We start from the raw sequence: 17,790 nt of genomic DNA, 5'->3' as shown, positions 1-17,790 counted from the left end.
AAGATGAAGCTCCAGAAAGACTTGGAGAGTGTTGAAACGAAGCTACATAAAGCGAACGCGTCCCTTAACGAGGAGAAGACGATGAGACTCGTCGCCGAGCGAGCGATCGAGCGTCTCGAATCCGAAACAAGTGATATCGAAGAGGAGAGAAACGATTTGGTCGGTCAGTGCGACCAGTACAAGAAGTTGGCTAATCAGCTCGGGAAACAGGTGTTGAGCGATTTCAAATATACTATCATTTTTGTTTTGTTTTTTTTTTGTTTTTTTTTTGTTTTGTTTTTTTTTTTTTGTTTTTGTTTTTCATTAACAACGAAACTCATACATTTCGACAATATTAATTGTACGAGCATTCTTGTTTAAAGGCTTATTCGTATAATATAACATGCACCGTTAATTATTAAAGATAATAAGGAATTAATGTTTCATTGTTTAAGCTTCGTTATTAAATGCTTTCATAAAAAATTGGATATATCGTAAGAATTAATCGCTCTGAAACTGAAAAGGATACAAAATAAAATTACTAAGCAATCTTATGCAATAAATAATCGGATTTATGGATAGTTTAAGAGAAAAAAAATTTTTTTGTTCTATTTCAATAATAATACAATGGGGAACGTGTAGTTTTGTAATTATCTAGAGTATAAAATACATTGTTAATTTCAATAATTTCCATTTATTTGTGTTGTGAATAAAAAGATGCAAACTGAAACAATAAGAGAAATTGCAATTTATTAAAATTGAAAGGGCATAAAGTTTTATGTTATGAACGAACGTTGACAATTTTTCTTCAATCTCTTTCTCTAAATTTATGAATAGGTCACGGAGCTCCAGAAAACTTGTGGTGAGTTGGAATGCAATTTATCGGAAGTGAAAAGAAATTTGGAAGTATCTAAGGCGGAAGTACGAGTTATCAAGGAAGAGAGCACCCAGCATTTAACGCGTATGCACGAGCTGAACGAAGCAAATCAAGCATTGTCGACGGACCTGCAGAATAGTGTAGATCAAGGACAGGATCTAAGAGGACGAGTCGTGGAATTAGGTAAGGAATGCATACAAATTGATGCACCCCCCCCCCCCTCCCCCTCATACCACCACGCATACGCACGCACGCACGCACGCGCGCGCACAAAACTCGTAATTCAATAATTCGAATGCTCGTAGAAACGAATGGCTGCCAATCATGTTCATTTTTCTTTTTTCTGTCTTTCTCTCTTCGATTTAACGCAAAGCTTAAATATTAATCCGACGTTAATTTTTCCAAAAACCAAATAACAGTCGGTTGTAGAATAATAACAAATTTTGCTTCTGACGTTTAATTAGAGGAAGTACTTGAAGAGATGCGACAATTTTATCAAGAACGCGAGATGAAGGCGGGCAGTACGTGCCAGCAACAGACAAAGCTAATCGATTATCTACAGATGAAGCTGGAAGAGACTAGCAAACGCAAGAAAACTGTCTGCGACATGATCTTCGGCACAAAATTGAAGGAAAATGTGCCACCGGTTAATCCAAGCGCCATGCCCGTTGGCTATCGCGAATTGGAAAATCAATTAGGTAGTAGTCATTTTCACTTGTAGCTTGTGTACGTTGATAAAACGCAGCCGCTGCATTATTATACAATACCTCAATTAAAATCTATCCGTAACTAAACGCTCTTTTGTTTCGCATGAAAATAGAGCGCGAGCGCGCCAAGGTCAAAACATTAACGGAGCAGCTTCTCACTATCAAAGCAACTCGGGTTACGAGTCCCCTGTCCGCTTCAAATCCAACGTCACCGGAGAAGCCCTCGGTGGACGTAGCGGACGAAGTGTTGACAAGGCAGTTGACAATGCAACGGATGCGCCATAACATACCGCATAGATTCAATGTCAGTTTGCCGATGAGGGCGGGCAAGTGCGCGGCCTGCACGGAGTCGATACAATTCGGCAAGCGAGCGGCCATATGCAACGACTGCCAGATAATGACGCATCTGAAGTGCTCGGTCTCGGTGCCAGCCAATTGCGGTTTGCCCGGCAGTTTTGCTCGGCAGATGAACAAAAACTACAGATCGAGTTCGGAGAGCCTGTCCAGTTTCGGGGGTAGTGTACAAACTTTGGCGATCGACGAGCCAGACGACGTTCCAGAAAAGGTGCGCCACTTTATTTGCAATTTTCTTAATACCTCGCTCGTTAATCCTACCAGTCTCATTACCATTGTCATTATTATTATCATTATCATTATCATCATTATCATCATCATCATCATCATCATCATCATCATCATCATCATCATCATCATTATTATTATTATTTATTGTGTTGCATTTTTTTTTTTTTCATTGCATCGTTTACAGGACGTTAATTGCGCGCATAAAACTAACGATAGCGCCAGCGTGTCGATGGAGAGTTGGGTAAAGCTCCCGTCGCGCACCAAATCCTGCTGGGAGCGTAAATACTTAAGACTGGAAGGCTCTTGTCTGAGCACCTACGAGCATCAGCCGAGTCCAGGAATGGCATCGATTGCCCGCTTGGATCTTATGGCAGATGATGGTTTTATCGTGAGTGAGACGATACATCAAGCTGAGGTACCTGGCACTGCCAATTCCGACATGCCCTTTATACTCAGGATAGAGTCTAAATCGCCCTCAACGTGCTGGCCGACCTCTAGGTTGGACATAATGCTACTTAGTCAGCAGGACAAGAAGAACTGGCTCAAGGCTTTAAAAACCTACTCGAGCCAATCGACAAAGACTGAAAAATTACAAACCATAATGAGATTAGAGAAGAATCAGGTAAGAGTCAGGTATTTTTAATTTTAAGAAGTAGACGAATCGCAAATGATAATTTTATAAAATTTCTTACTTTATGTCGTCGTAATTTTCTTACTTAACCCGGACGCAATAGTAACCGTATCGCCCAACCAGTGATAATATATTAAGACAAAGCCAAAGTAGATGATAAATATTACGAGTAACAATCATAATTTTGTCCGAAATAATTTCATTTGATTTATCGAGATGAATTATTGTTAGGTGAAAATTTTCCTTTAAAGAGACATCGCTTATCGTGAAATTTATATAACAAATATATATATATATATATATATATATATAATTCTAAAATAAGTTTGATTCGTTGTGCTAAATGACGGGTATGATAGATAAAGCACTTTGCATAATGTTTTAATAAATATGTAAGATCAGATGAGGTTGAGTATTAAATTTTGAATGGACCCAAAATGAGCAATCTTTACTTTCATAAAAAATATGTCGTTTCACTGGCTCAGCTGGACTTGAATACCGTGGTAGAAATGGAAGAGGACAATATTTTGTTATTCGGCGCCGAAGAGGGTCTGTTCTCCTATCGAATTGGCCAATCCCGCTGCTTGACAGCAATACGGGGCGTCAAAAAGGTTTATCAACTCACTTTGCATCCACAACTGGGCATGGCTCTTATGATAGCTGGGGAAGATCGACAACTCGTCTCCTGCGACCTACGCCAATTGAAAAGCAACGCTTTGGCCGCCGAATGCTCGAGGCCAGCAATCAATACGAAAGCTGTGCTCACGGGATCCGAGAGTTGCCATTTATATCAGATTCAAGACGAGCTCCTTTGCGCAGCCACGGCGAGCTACATAATGTAAATTTATCTCAATCTATTGATATTCGTTAACTATATATATTTTTAGATGTGTGTTTTTCGTCACTTTTATAATTGAATGGGCTGTTGTAGAATGGTGATGGAACGGAACGAGTGATTCAATTATCTCATTTAATATAACAAATTATAATACTGAAGACTTCGTTATCGAAATTAGTCTAAAATTGAAATATTGTTATTTAATGGCATTTTTGTGTGTTTATATTACAAAAGGCTATTGTAAAAATATATTTTTATATTGTATTTCATTGTATACTCTATAGATAAATGTAGAATTAATTGATCATATGATTATCAGCTCCCTTTTATTGCGCATTACAATTATTTTTATTCAATTGCAGCTTACTTAAGTGGACGTCGAAAGACGATTCTAAGGAATTCATAAGTGTTCGAGAATTTGAAACGCGAGACCCTTGCAGTTGCGCCTTATTTACCAAAAATATATTAGTCGTTGGTTGTCATAAATTCTTCCAAATTGATATTAACAACTACTTAATCGACGGTTAGTAAATATAATATCTATATAAAGTATATATTAGTTAAGAAAACACGACACTGTGCAAAACTCGTTAAAAGAATAAAATTCGTAATTAATGAAAATTAATTTATTTGGCATTGATTAGTGAAACTAATTTAATTTAGATTTCATTTTTAAAATGAATTATGAGTAACTATAATTTTATGTCTAATAATTTGTTTATATTTATCCTTTTTTTTTTTTTTATTAAACTTAAATCGCAACATATTTAAAGATGCTTAATCATCAATAAATATATAAAGTGTTTATTTATTTATTATATTAAACGACTTATAAATATTTTTTAGAAAAATCAATATAATTATAATTATGAAATCAAGACTAAATTTTAGCCAAAGTTTGCTAGTTTAGTAAAAAAAAAAAAAATACCTTAATCGATGTATTTATATCATCGGATACTTCTAAATTTCAGAAAAAATATAAAAGAAATTATTGACTATGAAAATCTACTAAAACATCAAAAATTTGTTTTTAGACTTTCCAGAAGAGGATGATAATTCAGTAAAAGCCGCTCTTAATGGTGTTGCCAAACTTGGCATTTTTCCCGTTCATATACTCGACGTTTCACAAAATTCACAAAATATCGAACTCTTACTCTGTTATAATGAATTTGGGGTTTTTGTCAATGAAAATGGCCAACGAACTCGAAACGTTGATCCATCATGGAGTCATTTACCTTTCGCCTTCGGTAATTGCTTTAAAATACTTTACACCAAACAATTTTGAAATTTTATTATCTTTATAAATATTACGTCTTAATAATCATTGTAAAATACTCAATAGCTTAATGAATATGTAATTTATCGGAGAAAAAAAAAAAAGACAATTTCATTCAATCAATGCTCTCGGTTATTTTATTTTTCTGTAAATTTTCATATTTTAATATTTCAATTATTTTTCAGCGTTCCATAAACCCTATTTATTCATTGTACATTTCTTATCTGTGGAAATTATAAAACTCGATGAAAATTCCTACAAAACGTCTTCGATACAACCCAATCGAAGTTTGCTGGATTTAAACAATCCAAGATTCTTGGGACTTTCAGGATCTCGAGGAATTTATGTGTCTACTGTAAATTCAACATTGGAAATATTGAAGATAGAGGGTGTTATAAATACAAAGAGCCGCAGTATTAGCCTAACTAGTCTTAACACATTGTAAGAATATTTACATATATCATTTAATAATTTTATTCTTTCGTTTAAACAAGTTGAAAGATTTTTGCACTCCAACGTTGTATTATTAATCGGTAATTTAAGAATTGATTAAACTTTCATTGCAGAATATGAATTATTTTCTTTTGAACGGATATTTAAGATAAAAAATGTAATTTTAAAAAGTTATGAGTATTTAAATTATAATAGTTTTTAACTGAATTGTTAAAATCAAAATTTTAAATATTCATCCTCTTGATTCACGTGGTAAGATAATTTAATTTTCTCGCAATAAACCCTTTAACATTAATAGATAATTAATACATAAATGTTTATATCACATCTTTAAATTTGTAATTATTTAAATGAAATTATTTAAATTATATAATAATATATAACTAAGGTAATAATTAATTTTAATAATTTAATAACTTAATTTTAATAATTATATATTATAAAAAATTTTTGACTATTAAATGTTAATATTTTTATTATTTATATAAGTGGCAACTAATATATTTTAATGACTATAAATTGTAAATAATACAACAAATTTTCATTCACTCTTACATTTCACTCTTATAAACATTTAATAAATTTATAATATTAATTTATCTCTAGGTCACAAAATGAGGACAGTTCATCGGAATTTAGCTTTACATCAAGTTTAATGGAAGTACTTGATGGACAAGGAAAGAAAGTACATTTTGGAAATTAATTTGGCCATTAGGTGCTGTTTAATTTAATATTTAGTGGCAAATTGCTCTTGAATTTTGTTGAAACTTTGTAATTGAGAACAAATGATAAAATAGAGTCGTATCATTTTCAGACATTGATAGTACAATATTCAACCATAACAACCATTTTTATTGATTGTATGTATTTTTTGATTATATACTTTCGATAGTGCTAAGATTTATGTTATGAGTTATAAAATTTGTAAAGTGTGATGTTTATATCCTTAATTTTAAGTAATTGAAAAAAGATATACGTGACTATTTTACTTCTCTAAGGTTTATAAAGTTTCATCAAAATAATGATCAAATTATTAACTTATTTCTTTAGAAGTGTCCGTTTTCGTGTGTGGGTATATATATATATATATATGCGAGGGTTTATGCGAGTATGTATGCATAAACCAGACTAGACCTATTCTTAAGACTATAGTTTTATAGAGTATTTAAAAATGGCACCTTCTGCGATATTTTTCTAACGGAAAAAGAAACTTTTATAGAATTGACTTTGTCATATGATTTAATTTAATGTAATGGAGAAATATAAGACATTACTAGCACACATGATTTATAATATAAGATTTTCTTAAGTAGTATTATACCAATCGCATTTGCTTGCAATTTGACATCAAGAAAATTTGCATCTTGTTATAAAGCAAAATGGTTTTAATAATATAGACAATTTAATTCTATACATACTTTATAATGATTTATTTTTTAATAAAAATTTGATAAGCAACAAATGATATTTTTAGTTTCTAAGAATAATTTTTGTTATAATAAGATGTAATTTTTTCGTGCTACACACACATATGTATATGCATATGCATATGTATATGTATAATTATTTAAAAGTAATCTTAAATGTCTAGCATAATATAATGAAATAAAGATGTATTGGTATTTTTGATAAAGTATAAGCATATTCAATGCGATATATATGTATGTATGTATGTATGTATATTAGAATTCGCTGAGTTTTAACTGCTGTTCAGTGATTTACTTAATTGAAACGATAATATATTTTTGAACTTTGTACAATAACTATAATATACTGTTATGCTATTTAAAATTAATAATAAAAGAAAAAACAAACATTACGTACACTTCATTATGGCTTATTCAATAAAGATTTCTATCATAAAATGTGTAATTTGTTTCAATAAATCCTTTTTGTAACTGCGACTAAGTAGTATAAAAATTTTCACGATATTTCATTATATAAAATTGTTTATGTGTAAAATAGCATATTGACGTCAGAGATTTTCGCTATATAATACGAAAATATTAATATTCATTGCTTATGGAGCCATTAGAATTTATTTTACCTTTAAAAAACAAAGTTTATGTTCTGCGATACTTACTGTGCAAATCTATACATATTCGAATGAGTTGAAGTCTTTTACAAGTAAAAGCAACTTCCTAATATTTTGAACTATCATGTTTTAAAAGTCGTGTCTTATCATTAATTCTGAATATAGAAATTTATTCGCATAAATTACAATTTCAATGCATTCTGTCAACAAATCTGTCAAAACATGAGCATATGTTCTTCGCATATCAAAATTTAGTTACCGAAAATTCAATATCATAAAATCATAATAAGATTAGCTTTTATTCAATTTAAAAATATGTATGATAAATATATTAATATATTTAAAATTTTATCTAAAATAATCTCACAGATATTCATGAATATTTGACAAATTTTCTATGTCATATAATTTTAATTTACATAAGTATGGATGATGTTAATATTGGATAATGGACAAGTTGAATTTATAAATTTGTATTATATACGAATATTTATCAAATTTTTTACATTAATTTTAAATTAAACTTTAAGAAATAAGAGGCAATTAAACGTTTATCAATATTATTGCTAAACGATACTATTAACATTTTGTAGAAAATAACGTTAACAAAAAAGTTTACTTACAAACCTATTAATTAGCATATTAATTAGCATAATTATTTATAATGCTAGAATAGACAATAAATTTACATAATTATTGAGGCATTTAATTATTTAACTGAGAAAATATAAGAAATATAATTTTATTATACATATGTTTAAAAATATAAATCAATGAAAATAATTTAGATTCTTTTTAAAAACGCGTCTTCTAAAGAAATTTAATTTATTACTTTAATTTTAATGCTATTAAGAACAATTACTTTGAAGGATAAATTTAGTAAAATTTCCTATTATTAATAATAATATTCATAGTTTGTAATTAGTAATAAGTGAGAAAAATATATACAATGCTTATCGGTTATCGGTATTAAAAATGTAATTTTTCCATTTATTTCATCCGTGATTATTGCATAGTACCATCTTGAATAAAACCGATTGAAAGAATAATAAATTATATTTGAAGGGTTATTTACTTTAATGAATTATTTACTTTAATGGATAAGTTATGGGCATACTTAATAAAACGAAGCAATTACATCGAAAACAATGGCGCATGTGAGAAATACATTTATACGCACAGTGGGATTTTAGAAGGAAACCAATGGTATTCTAGTTTGTATATCTCCTCGAATTCTTGAAATTTAAATACTATATGTTAATAGCGTAGCCCACACTATAATAAAAACAAAAAAAAAAAAAAAAAACAAAAAACAAAAAAAAAAATAAAAAAAAAAAATAAATAAATGATACGAGAGGAGATGTGCAGTAATCACTCGTATACGTACTACATATCATTCATTATTTGCACGTTAAAAGTTTAAAATCTTTAGTTTACCAATATTTTCGGTAAAAATTCTGAAAATTAATTCACTATTCTAAATGTGAGAATTGATTTGTGTTTGTAAATTATCAGTATGCGTATGTACACAAATTAATTTAACAATCCAGATATTTGCTTGCATTTGTACGTAATTATAAATTTGCGAATGTTACAATGTCAGCGTTTAATAATTTATTCGGTTTTTGTATTTAAATCAATAATTTAGTACAGAAAATGACGTTTAATATAATCCGACCTTTGGAATTAGTAAAAAGTATTATATTAAATAATAATAATCATGGTATGCAATGTTTCAATAATATTACTAAAATATTTATGTTGTAAGATACATAATTTTAAAGATTTGTGTTGTAATTTTCAAAATGTTAAATTTCTTGATACTTTAATTTTTTTTACTATATATATATATATATATATATATATATATATATTCAGGAAGGTATTATATAGAATAAAAAATCATTTTTATGAGTCATTACACGAAATACAATTTTGTGAATTGAAAGGGAATTTTTTTAGACTTTTTTTTCATGTATTTTTCATACTGAAATCATCACTCATATCAAAATTGATACAAATCATATAAAAAATTTCAAACAGACAAAAATATTCTATCATTATACATGTTACACATTGGGTTTGATGAATATTTTATAAAGTTAAAACATACTTAATGAAATGTACAAGTGTGACTGAATTGCTGAATTAGACCATTAACGAATGATAAAAATATGTAAATTATTTACGATTAACAACAAAGCACTTGAATAAATTGTTAAAAGTTAATTCATTAAAATGTGAAAACATGGTTGAATAAATGAAACAATTTCAAGTAAAATAACAAAACATCAAGTTCTTCAACAAATTTTCATGTCTTCAATACTCTACTATATTGTATATTTTTCATTTTAATATGTTGTGTTTTTTTGTTAGTATAAAAACAAAAAAAAAAAAAAAAAACACAATTTCCCTTACACCCTTGTCCGATAGAAAAAAATTAAGTTTTTAATTGTGATATTGTGCGCTAAGTGGCTAATACAGTGAAATTGGAGTTAATTAGAAAATAAGTACACAAGGTTTTAATTCTCATACTAAACGATTGATATTATTCATGTTGATATTGTTCTGCCATAGGGTAATGTTGATTATAAGATTATTATGTTCGAAATGAATTGAATATCATATCAGAAAAGTATTGAAGATGCAATTTAACGATAAGAAATTATTTGCATTTAAAAATTTATTTTTTAACGAGTATTTAGTAAAGATTTATGAAATTTATATCGATATTAGTTCTACGAGTCTACATTCTTATTTGTACAATAAATGCTGTTATTGAAAATTATTTTGTAATTTTACAAGAACAATTTTTACACGCAATAAGTAAATCACATTTGAAATAATACAAGTTTTTCTAATAGAAGATTTTCTCCTAAAAGAAGAAAAAAAAATATCGTTAAAAATATCATTGATTGAAGTTTTTGAAAGTAAAGTAGTTTATATTGAGTTAAATCCACGTTTAGCATATTAATTCAAGGCCAAAAATAATGTTTAAAACAACAGTATTTTTATACAAATTTATATCAGAAATAGATATGAGTTATAAAGTATATGATATATGAATTAATATATTAGAAATTAAATAGAAAATACAAAATTTGTAGGAAAAGTGTGACGTAACGTTGAAAAATAAATTGATCGATTATTATCGCGATTTATATAAATAAACTTCTTAATAACAATTGATAAATAAATAGTATCAGCTAATACATAATATAATACTTGACGTGTAATAAAGAATTAAAATTCATAATGACTATTATTTATTAAATATTTTAAAATCTTCATATTTATTAATAATAATTTACACTTTCAATTATTGATATTCATAATAAATTTTTTTTAAAAAAAAAATGTATTTTAAATAAGCGCGTTAGAAGCTTTTAAAATGTTGTTACTGTTCTATCTTACTTTCTCCAATGATGCGCGCTCGACTTTTCAGTTATGAAACTAGCGGCAATTCCATTCGCCAAATCGGCGAAATAACTTTGTTTAAATAATGTGAGCTTTCAATCGGTGTACGAGCTGCTTGGTCAATATTCATGGCCAATAACAAAAATTTGTGATAATCCTCATCAGTGATACAGACACAAACGTGTCTATGACTCGTCTAAGACTTGGCCAAACGAATAAGTAATTCCAGCTTTTTTAGTATTTATTTTTAAGGGAGATGACAAGCGGAGTTTGGACTTGAAAATTATTTTCTTGTTAGTTTGCTTCCATTATATTCTACATTCTCTATAGGCCGCATAAAAAATATCAAAGATCTTTCTATTTCAATGAATGTATAAATGGATTCACATTATAGTCGTTAAATCATTGTTATATACCATTTCCATACTTTTAAGTAAAAAATTTCAAGTCAAATTTATTCGTCCATTTTTCTTCGTATCTTAAAATTACTTTTATTTTTTGTTTTTTTTTTTTTTTTTGTTTCTTTTTGTTTTTTTTTTGTTTTTGTTTTTAATTAGCTCAAGAAAATTTAATATACCAATAAGTCAAAGTTTTAAAATTTAATGTATCCTTATCGAATACAGAATTGTAATATTATTCGAGTATTAATTCTTGGATTTTCAAGTAAAAATTAATAATATAGTGCAATTTTTTTTTTTTTTTTTTTTTTTTTTTTTTTTTATAAAATATATTTGAATTTATTTGTAAATATATATGAAAATAATATAATATAATAATTTCAAGTTATTTCTAGAGAAATAATTCAAAATATTACATTGTAATACAAGAGACAGATTGTCAAATGTAAATGTTAAACAATCATTAATATTTTAAGAATTGTATACGAGAGTGTCGATATAAAAAGAACTTATTGAAGAATTCACACGTAATTAAAATCCTCGCATTTTTACCAAATATTTAATGAATGCATTTTTATTAACTACTAATGGATCTCGTGTTTTTAAATATAATCAACGTGTGCATTGCATTTTAGAAAATTTGAAAGAAAAAAAAAGGCTTTAGATAATGTGCATGTCATATTGTAACCTGAAAAACTCGTATTCTGATAGTGATAAATAATAATAATTTCATATATTACTTTAATACGAATAATTAATTAATAAATTGTCATTAGGAGAATAATTAACGGCTATTTATGAAATAATTTCAGAGCATTTTCTTGCAATGTAATTCATCAATTGGATGAGATAACTGTGATAATTTCACCTAACTAACTACTGTTATATTCTCATTTACCCTGATTGAATAGAAATTCTGTTAATAAACAGTTGTTTGTTTAATGATATTGCATATTAATAGAGTATCGATAGTTAAACGACTTAGTGTTTGATAAAACGTTCGGTTGTACTTTCTCCCGATGATACACTTATTTGGAAATAATATCTAAGAAATTTATTGTCATGAATTTACTTTGTTTACTGCAATTCAATTCCTTATAATCATTCGATAAGGATTATTTAAACACACATGGATAATGCGATCATCGTTGAAAAAATAATATTAGGGCTTATTATATTGAATAATGTTTGTGCTGTAACCAAATGAATTCAAAGAGTCATTTAACAGAATTGGAATTCATTACAGGACGCTAATTTTCTTAATTAAATAACAAAGAGTACGAGTAAGTAAGTGAGATGGATCGTAAGGCGTTGGACTTGACACTGGCTCGATCAATATCCATTATATCCTCGAAGATTATAACCGTAGACTCGGAGATTCATAATATCTTCTATAATATAACAAAAACTTGGTTGTTTCTTAACAGCGAGACTAAATATGAAAAATTCAATAATAAAAAAAGCAAAAGAAAAATGATATATTGATAAGAATATTGCTAAAGTTTCTATTGTTGCTCAAAGGAGAAAACAATAATATCATAATGACACGATTTCTCGATAAATTTGCGTTAATAAATAAAGGATATTAATTATAATAAATGACGACGGTCCACCTTCTCCCGTTTATCAGCTGCTTTATTATTTTAAATTAAAACCCTCAGAAAGTATAGAATTTAAATAGATTTGAAAAACTAAATCCACTTATGTAATTAGCATGTATAATTATTCGTAATGATTTAAATTCTATAAATTAAAATTGAAATCGGCGAGTGCATTATTCGCAAAATTGTAGTAAATTTAAAATTTAATTCTCGCAAGCAATGACCAAAGTGGCGGTAACACTCACAGTTATAAAAAGCCCCTCGTTTATGCTCCTCGTTCGATTTTTTCGTTGTCAACTGTCCGCGAAGTTGTGTTTAATTTCGATTTGCCAACTCTCTCACACAGACATTTCAATAAAATTCTCCGAGCCAGCTTAATAATTCGCCCAATAATATAAAAGCACTGAAATTTTTCTTTGCGGCCAAAGCCCAGTCGACGGTCATTGCGCCGTTTAGTCATTGTCATTTTGGGAAACGTTTTGGATGTGCCCTCGATAAAATTGTTTTTCACGCTTACATACCAGGGACATGTTTCCCGGCGAGATGATTCACGAGGAAATACGACCTCGGAAGCTGCCGGAAGTTCGGCCTGGCGACGAAGTGGTTATCAGTGGCGTGGCAGGAAGATTTCCCTCGTCGGACAATATGGATGAGCTGAGGGAGAACCTCATGAGTAAAGTTGACCTTATTGCACCAAATGGCCGATGGAAATTGGGTGAATATTATTGCATAGTTGAGCGTAGAGAGACAAGAGACTCATAAACTATAATCATCCATCACATCTACAACGTGTTAATAATCTTAAAACGTTTGAAACAATAATAGAATAATGAAAAGATTAAGGGAACAAAAAGGGGGGGGAAAAAAAAAAAAAAAAAAAAAAAAACAAGTATACTCTAAAATTGATATTTTAGAGCTCGGAAATATTCGTTATTTGAATTTACAATATTTGTTTAGAATAATTATTTACCTACGTGTCTATTTTACAGAATACACCCCTATTTTCAAGGCCAATTTCACATGGCAAGTGTCCTGCGAATCGAATATTGCCATTAAATTTCCGAGATTTTTGCACTAAAATTTCTCTTAATCTCTTTGCGCTTACAATAATACATTACCCCGACAACCATACAAATATTTTCCTGCTGCTAATACTAGAATTTACAACTCATTGAGAATATCTTAATCGCACGAGGATAAAAATGAATTTACCTATTTATTATTATTATTATTATTATTATTATTATTATTATTATTATTATTATTATTATTTTCATTCTGTAAATTGACATTGTTTAAGCTAGTGCTCCATTTAAATAACGCGTTCACTCTCGTCATCACCACCGTTGCCGTAATTATCGTTGCATTTAAAAAAAATGCCTACGTCTGCCTCTTATTATTTTGCACGCAAATTACAGAAAATCCGGATATTCCGTTACGCGTGGGCCAATTGAGCAGCATTGAAAAGTTCGACGCACTCTTTTTCGGTGTCCACTTCAAGCAGGCGCACACGATGGATCCGCAGTGTCGGATGCTGCTCGAGCACACCTACGAGGCCATTATCGACGCTGGGATAAATCCGCGACAGCTTCGCGGCAGCAGGACTGGAGTATTCATAGGCGCCTCGTTCTCCGAGTCGGAGAAGACTTGGTTTTACGACAAAATTAATGTATTATTACGCACTCGTACAAGTACTCTCAAGTACTTGTACATACGCTCGCCCATCACATCAAATCCTTTAAAGTGACCTCCGTCATTTATCTGACAAGTTGAATTATCTTCGGAGCTAAGTCGGAGCTCTTTAGAGATGTTATAATTACGGTTACTCATATTACTCATTTCAAGCTCTAACACTAATAGCAAAATATATCTTAAAATGCATTTGGACGAGACGCGTATGAGATGATATTTGATATCGATCGATAACTCTCGGACTCCGAGGACAATTCACATCACTTGGCTCTGACTAAACAATTTTTTATCTAATTATGAATATTTAACGATGCGTGAGACTCGCTGGCCGATTATTTATCCATTCAAATTTCATTCAAAGTTAAAATAGCTATCATTAAACATATAATTGGATAAACATAGTAATTGCATGTCTTGTTCGTGCTGTTTTTAACGAATTTGTCCTTACAATCACTCGACGACAATAGTGAATCCAGCAGCAAATAGGCCGTTATCGATTAAAAAAAAAAAAAAAAAAAAAAAAAAAAAAAAAAAAAATAACTCTCTCGAAACCTGTTAATAGCCCAAATTATCATAGAGATAATCTATACAGATAATCGTCCGGCGCTTACCAACATCGCAGCACGTAATTCAAATTTCTATTTAGAATAATGGCTTTGGCATCACCGGCTGTGCCCGCGCCATGTTCTCCAATCGTATTTCCTACTGGCTGGGAGTAACCGGGCCCAGCTACACCGTCGACACCGCCTGCAGCTCGAGCCTCTATGCTTTGGAACACGCTTACAGGGCGATAAGGGAAGGTCTTTGCGACTCGGCTATCGTCGGCGGATCGAACATTTGCCTCCATCCCTTCGTCGCCATGCAGTTTTACAATTTGGGTAGGATACGTTCGGCATTGACGCTCGTCCAGTCCGGCAATCTTGTTACTATTAACGTAAATAAATATAGCCCGTCGATTTGAACGAACGACTTGGCCGGTTCTCGAATTCACCGAAATAATTCTCGTACTTCGAATCTTCTCGAACACTTGGACGAATGCGAGTCATACAGTGTTTGTTCATCGTATCGGCAGGTGTAACGTCATTGGACGGGCGGTGCAAGTCCTTCGACGATGCGGCCGACGGCTACGCGAGGAGCGAGGCCATCTGCGTGGTCTTCCTGCAGAAGGCCAAGGAGGCGAAGCGCATCTACGCGACCCTTGTCCACGGCAAGCTAAATTGCGACGGCTTTAAGGAGCAGGGAATCACCTTCCCCTCGACTCGCATGCAAAGCCTCTTGTTCAAGGAATGCTACATGGAGTGCGGGATACCGCCGACGATGATAAACTACATCGAGGCCCACGGGACTGGGACGAGAGTCGGTGACGCCGAAGAGGTTAACGCGATCGACAATGTCTTTACGCCTGGACGCAAGACTCCATTGCTCATCGGTTCGGGCAAGTCGAACTTTGGCCACACCGAGTCTGCCAGTGGAGTCTGTTCCGTCGCCAAAGTGAGTTCTATTTACGCGCGATTGCTGCACGATTTTTCTAAACATGATTTATTACCTGTGCTTTGTTACCTCATCGTCAAATGTTTACGCCTGTCTCTGAGAGGATTAGAGCGATAGCGAATTACTAGTCCCGTTTTTACGTCTCGCCCGCTTGTCCTCGCATTCGAACATTCAATTCCGGAATTCGTTATAATGCCAACAAAAAAAAAAAAACAAAAAACAAAAAAAAAACAAAAAACAAAAAAAGAAAACAAGAAAAGAACAAAAAGTAAACACAAACTTACTCCTCTTTTTAAGAGCGCAAATTGCTTTCAAGGTCATAATAGCCATGGAAACGGGAACGATACCGCCGAATTTGCACTACAACGTACCGAAACAGGGCATCCCGGCCTTGAAAGATGGCAGAATGAAGGTCGTGACGGAAGCAACTACCTTGGAAGGCGAATATATTGGCGTTAATTCGTTTGGATTCGGAGGTGCCAACGTCCACATGATTCTCAAATCCAATCCTAAGGTAAAAGTCAATAATGGCGCACCAATGGACAATTTACCAAGACTGGTGGCCATATCCGGCCGAACGGAGGAAGCTGTATCGACCATAATAAACAAGGTGAGTCTATCGATGACGCTTTTTACGCCTTTTTTACGCCTTTTTTACGACAATTTTTTACGACGATTCAACATTGTAAAAGGACATTGATTTAGGATTGATTCGGGACGCGATTAATATTCAAACTCTTAATCATTAACCCCTCTATTTCTTTATATTTCTCTTCTCATTTCCCTAGAGAATTCAAGAATGCTACAATCGCCGGCACACAATAGTCTTGAGAACGTCAATTATTTCAATAATTATTCTACTGATTCATTCGGATGGAAATGAACAGCCGTGCCTTTCACTATTCAATATTCAATTCAATTTTCGTGCATTAAATAAATCTATTAATTTTTGCATTGAAAATTTGACCTTGACATGGATATTACAAAATTGGAATTTTTGATTGAATTAAATAAAAACAAAAACAAACAAAAACAAAAACAAAAAAAAAAAAACAAAAAAAAAACAAAAAAAAACAAAAAAATAAAACATCATTACTTTTAAATATCAATATTGTAATTGCTCATGGTTATCGAGCGACGATTATTTTATACAAATTCACGTTGCGTTAATAGAGATGATTAGAAAAAAAAATTTGCTAAATTATTAAAACGAAATCATTTGCACGTGTTTTTGAATTACATTCGCATTCCCATACGTTGGCTCCTGTCAAGTACATCAACTGTACGCATTAAATATATGATTACCAGTCAGCTCGACATCGATTGATTTACGCAGCAATTATTTATAAGTTTGACTATCCTCCTCCATCGCCTTCCCACCCTCCCTCCCTCCTCTCGTCAAGTTAAAATTACAATGGTTAAAGTGTACGTAAATATTAAAATACTTTAATGTGCCTTTGGGCAGTTCAATAGCAGGCCCATAGATGTCGAATACATAAGACTTTTTCACGACATTCATGCGGAAAATATAAAGGGCAACTTGTATCGAGGATACACGATTCTACCATCCCACGGCGTCGCTAAGCACCCGATAAAGGACATTCAATTTTATCCCGAAACGAAAAGACCCGTCTGGTTCATATTTGCTGGAATGGGTTCGCAGTGGCCTGGAATGGGTAAGAGTTTTAATTTATTCAATCCCGATAATCGCTGTAATTTTAAAAGTAACGCCTTTTTTACATTAAAAACAAAAAAAAAAAAAACAAAAAAAAAAAAACAAAAAAAAACAAAAAAAAAACAAAAACAAAAC

The 17,790-nt window shown here is 31.1% G+C and overlaps 2 protein-coding genes across 2 annotated transcripts in view; both read left to right on the top strand.

The window, feature by feature from the left end:
* Positions 1 to 3: 3 nt before the first annotated feature.
* On the top strand, positions 4 to 4,964 carry LOC105366376 (citron Rho-interacting kinase). Its single transcript, XM_011504798.1, has 9 exons — positions 4 to 210; positions 817 to 1,039; positions 1,321 to 1,554; positions 1,677 to 2,128; positions 2,333 to 2,770; positions 3,265 to 3,617; positions 3,980 to 4,140; positions 4,652 to 4,864; positions 4,960 to 4,964. Exons 1-9 carry the CDS (start codon positions 4 to 6, stop codon positions 4,962 to 4,964), a joined length of 2,286 nt encoding a protein of 761 aa, XP_011503100.1.
* An 8,069-nt stretch (positions 4,965 to 13,033) lies between these two features.
* The window catches only part of LOC105366362 (fatty acid synthase-like), a 16,698-nt gene continuing 11,941 nt past the window's right edge, over positions 13,034 to 17,790 (top strand). The window contains exons 1-6 of the mRNA XM_011504780.1: positions 13,034 to 13,512; positions 14,216 to 14,466; positions 15,136 to 15,367; positions 15,562 to 15,980; positions 16,297 to 16,590; positions 17,446 to 17,656. Coding sequence (XP_011503082.1) covers positions 13,326 to 13,512; positions 14,216 to 14,466; positions 15,136 to 15,367; positions 15,562 to 15,980; positions 16,297 to 16,590; positions 17,446 to 17,656 — 1,594 coding nt within the window. The 5' untranslated portion in view covers positions 13,034 to 13,325. The remainder of the gene's footprint in view (positions 13,513 to 14,215; positions 14,467 to 15,135; positions 15,368 to 15,561; positions 15,981 to 16,296; positions 16,591 to 17,445; positions 17,657 to 17,790) is intronic.

Source organism: Ceratosolen solmsi, unplaced genomic scaffold (genome assembly GCF_000503995.2).
Source record: "Ceratosolen solmsi marchali unplaced genomic scaffold, CerSol_1.0 scaffold70, whole genome shotgun sequence".
NCBI classification, from domain to species: Eukaryota; Metazoa; Arthropoda; class Insecta; order Hymenoptera; family Agaonidae; genus Ceratosolen; species Ceratosolen solmsi.
Note: the sequence above shows the minus strand (reverse complement) of the source record. Positions and strands in the feature narration are given on the sequence as shown.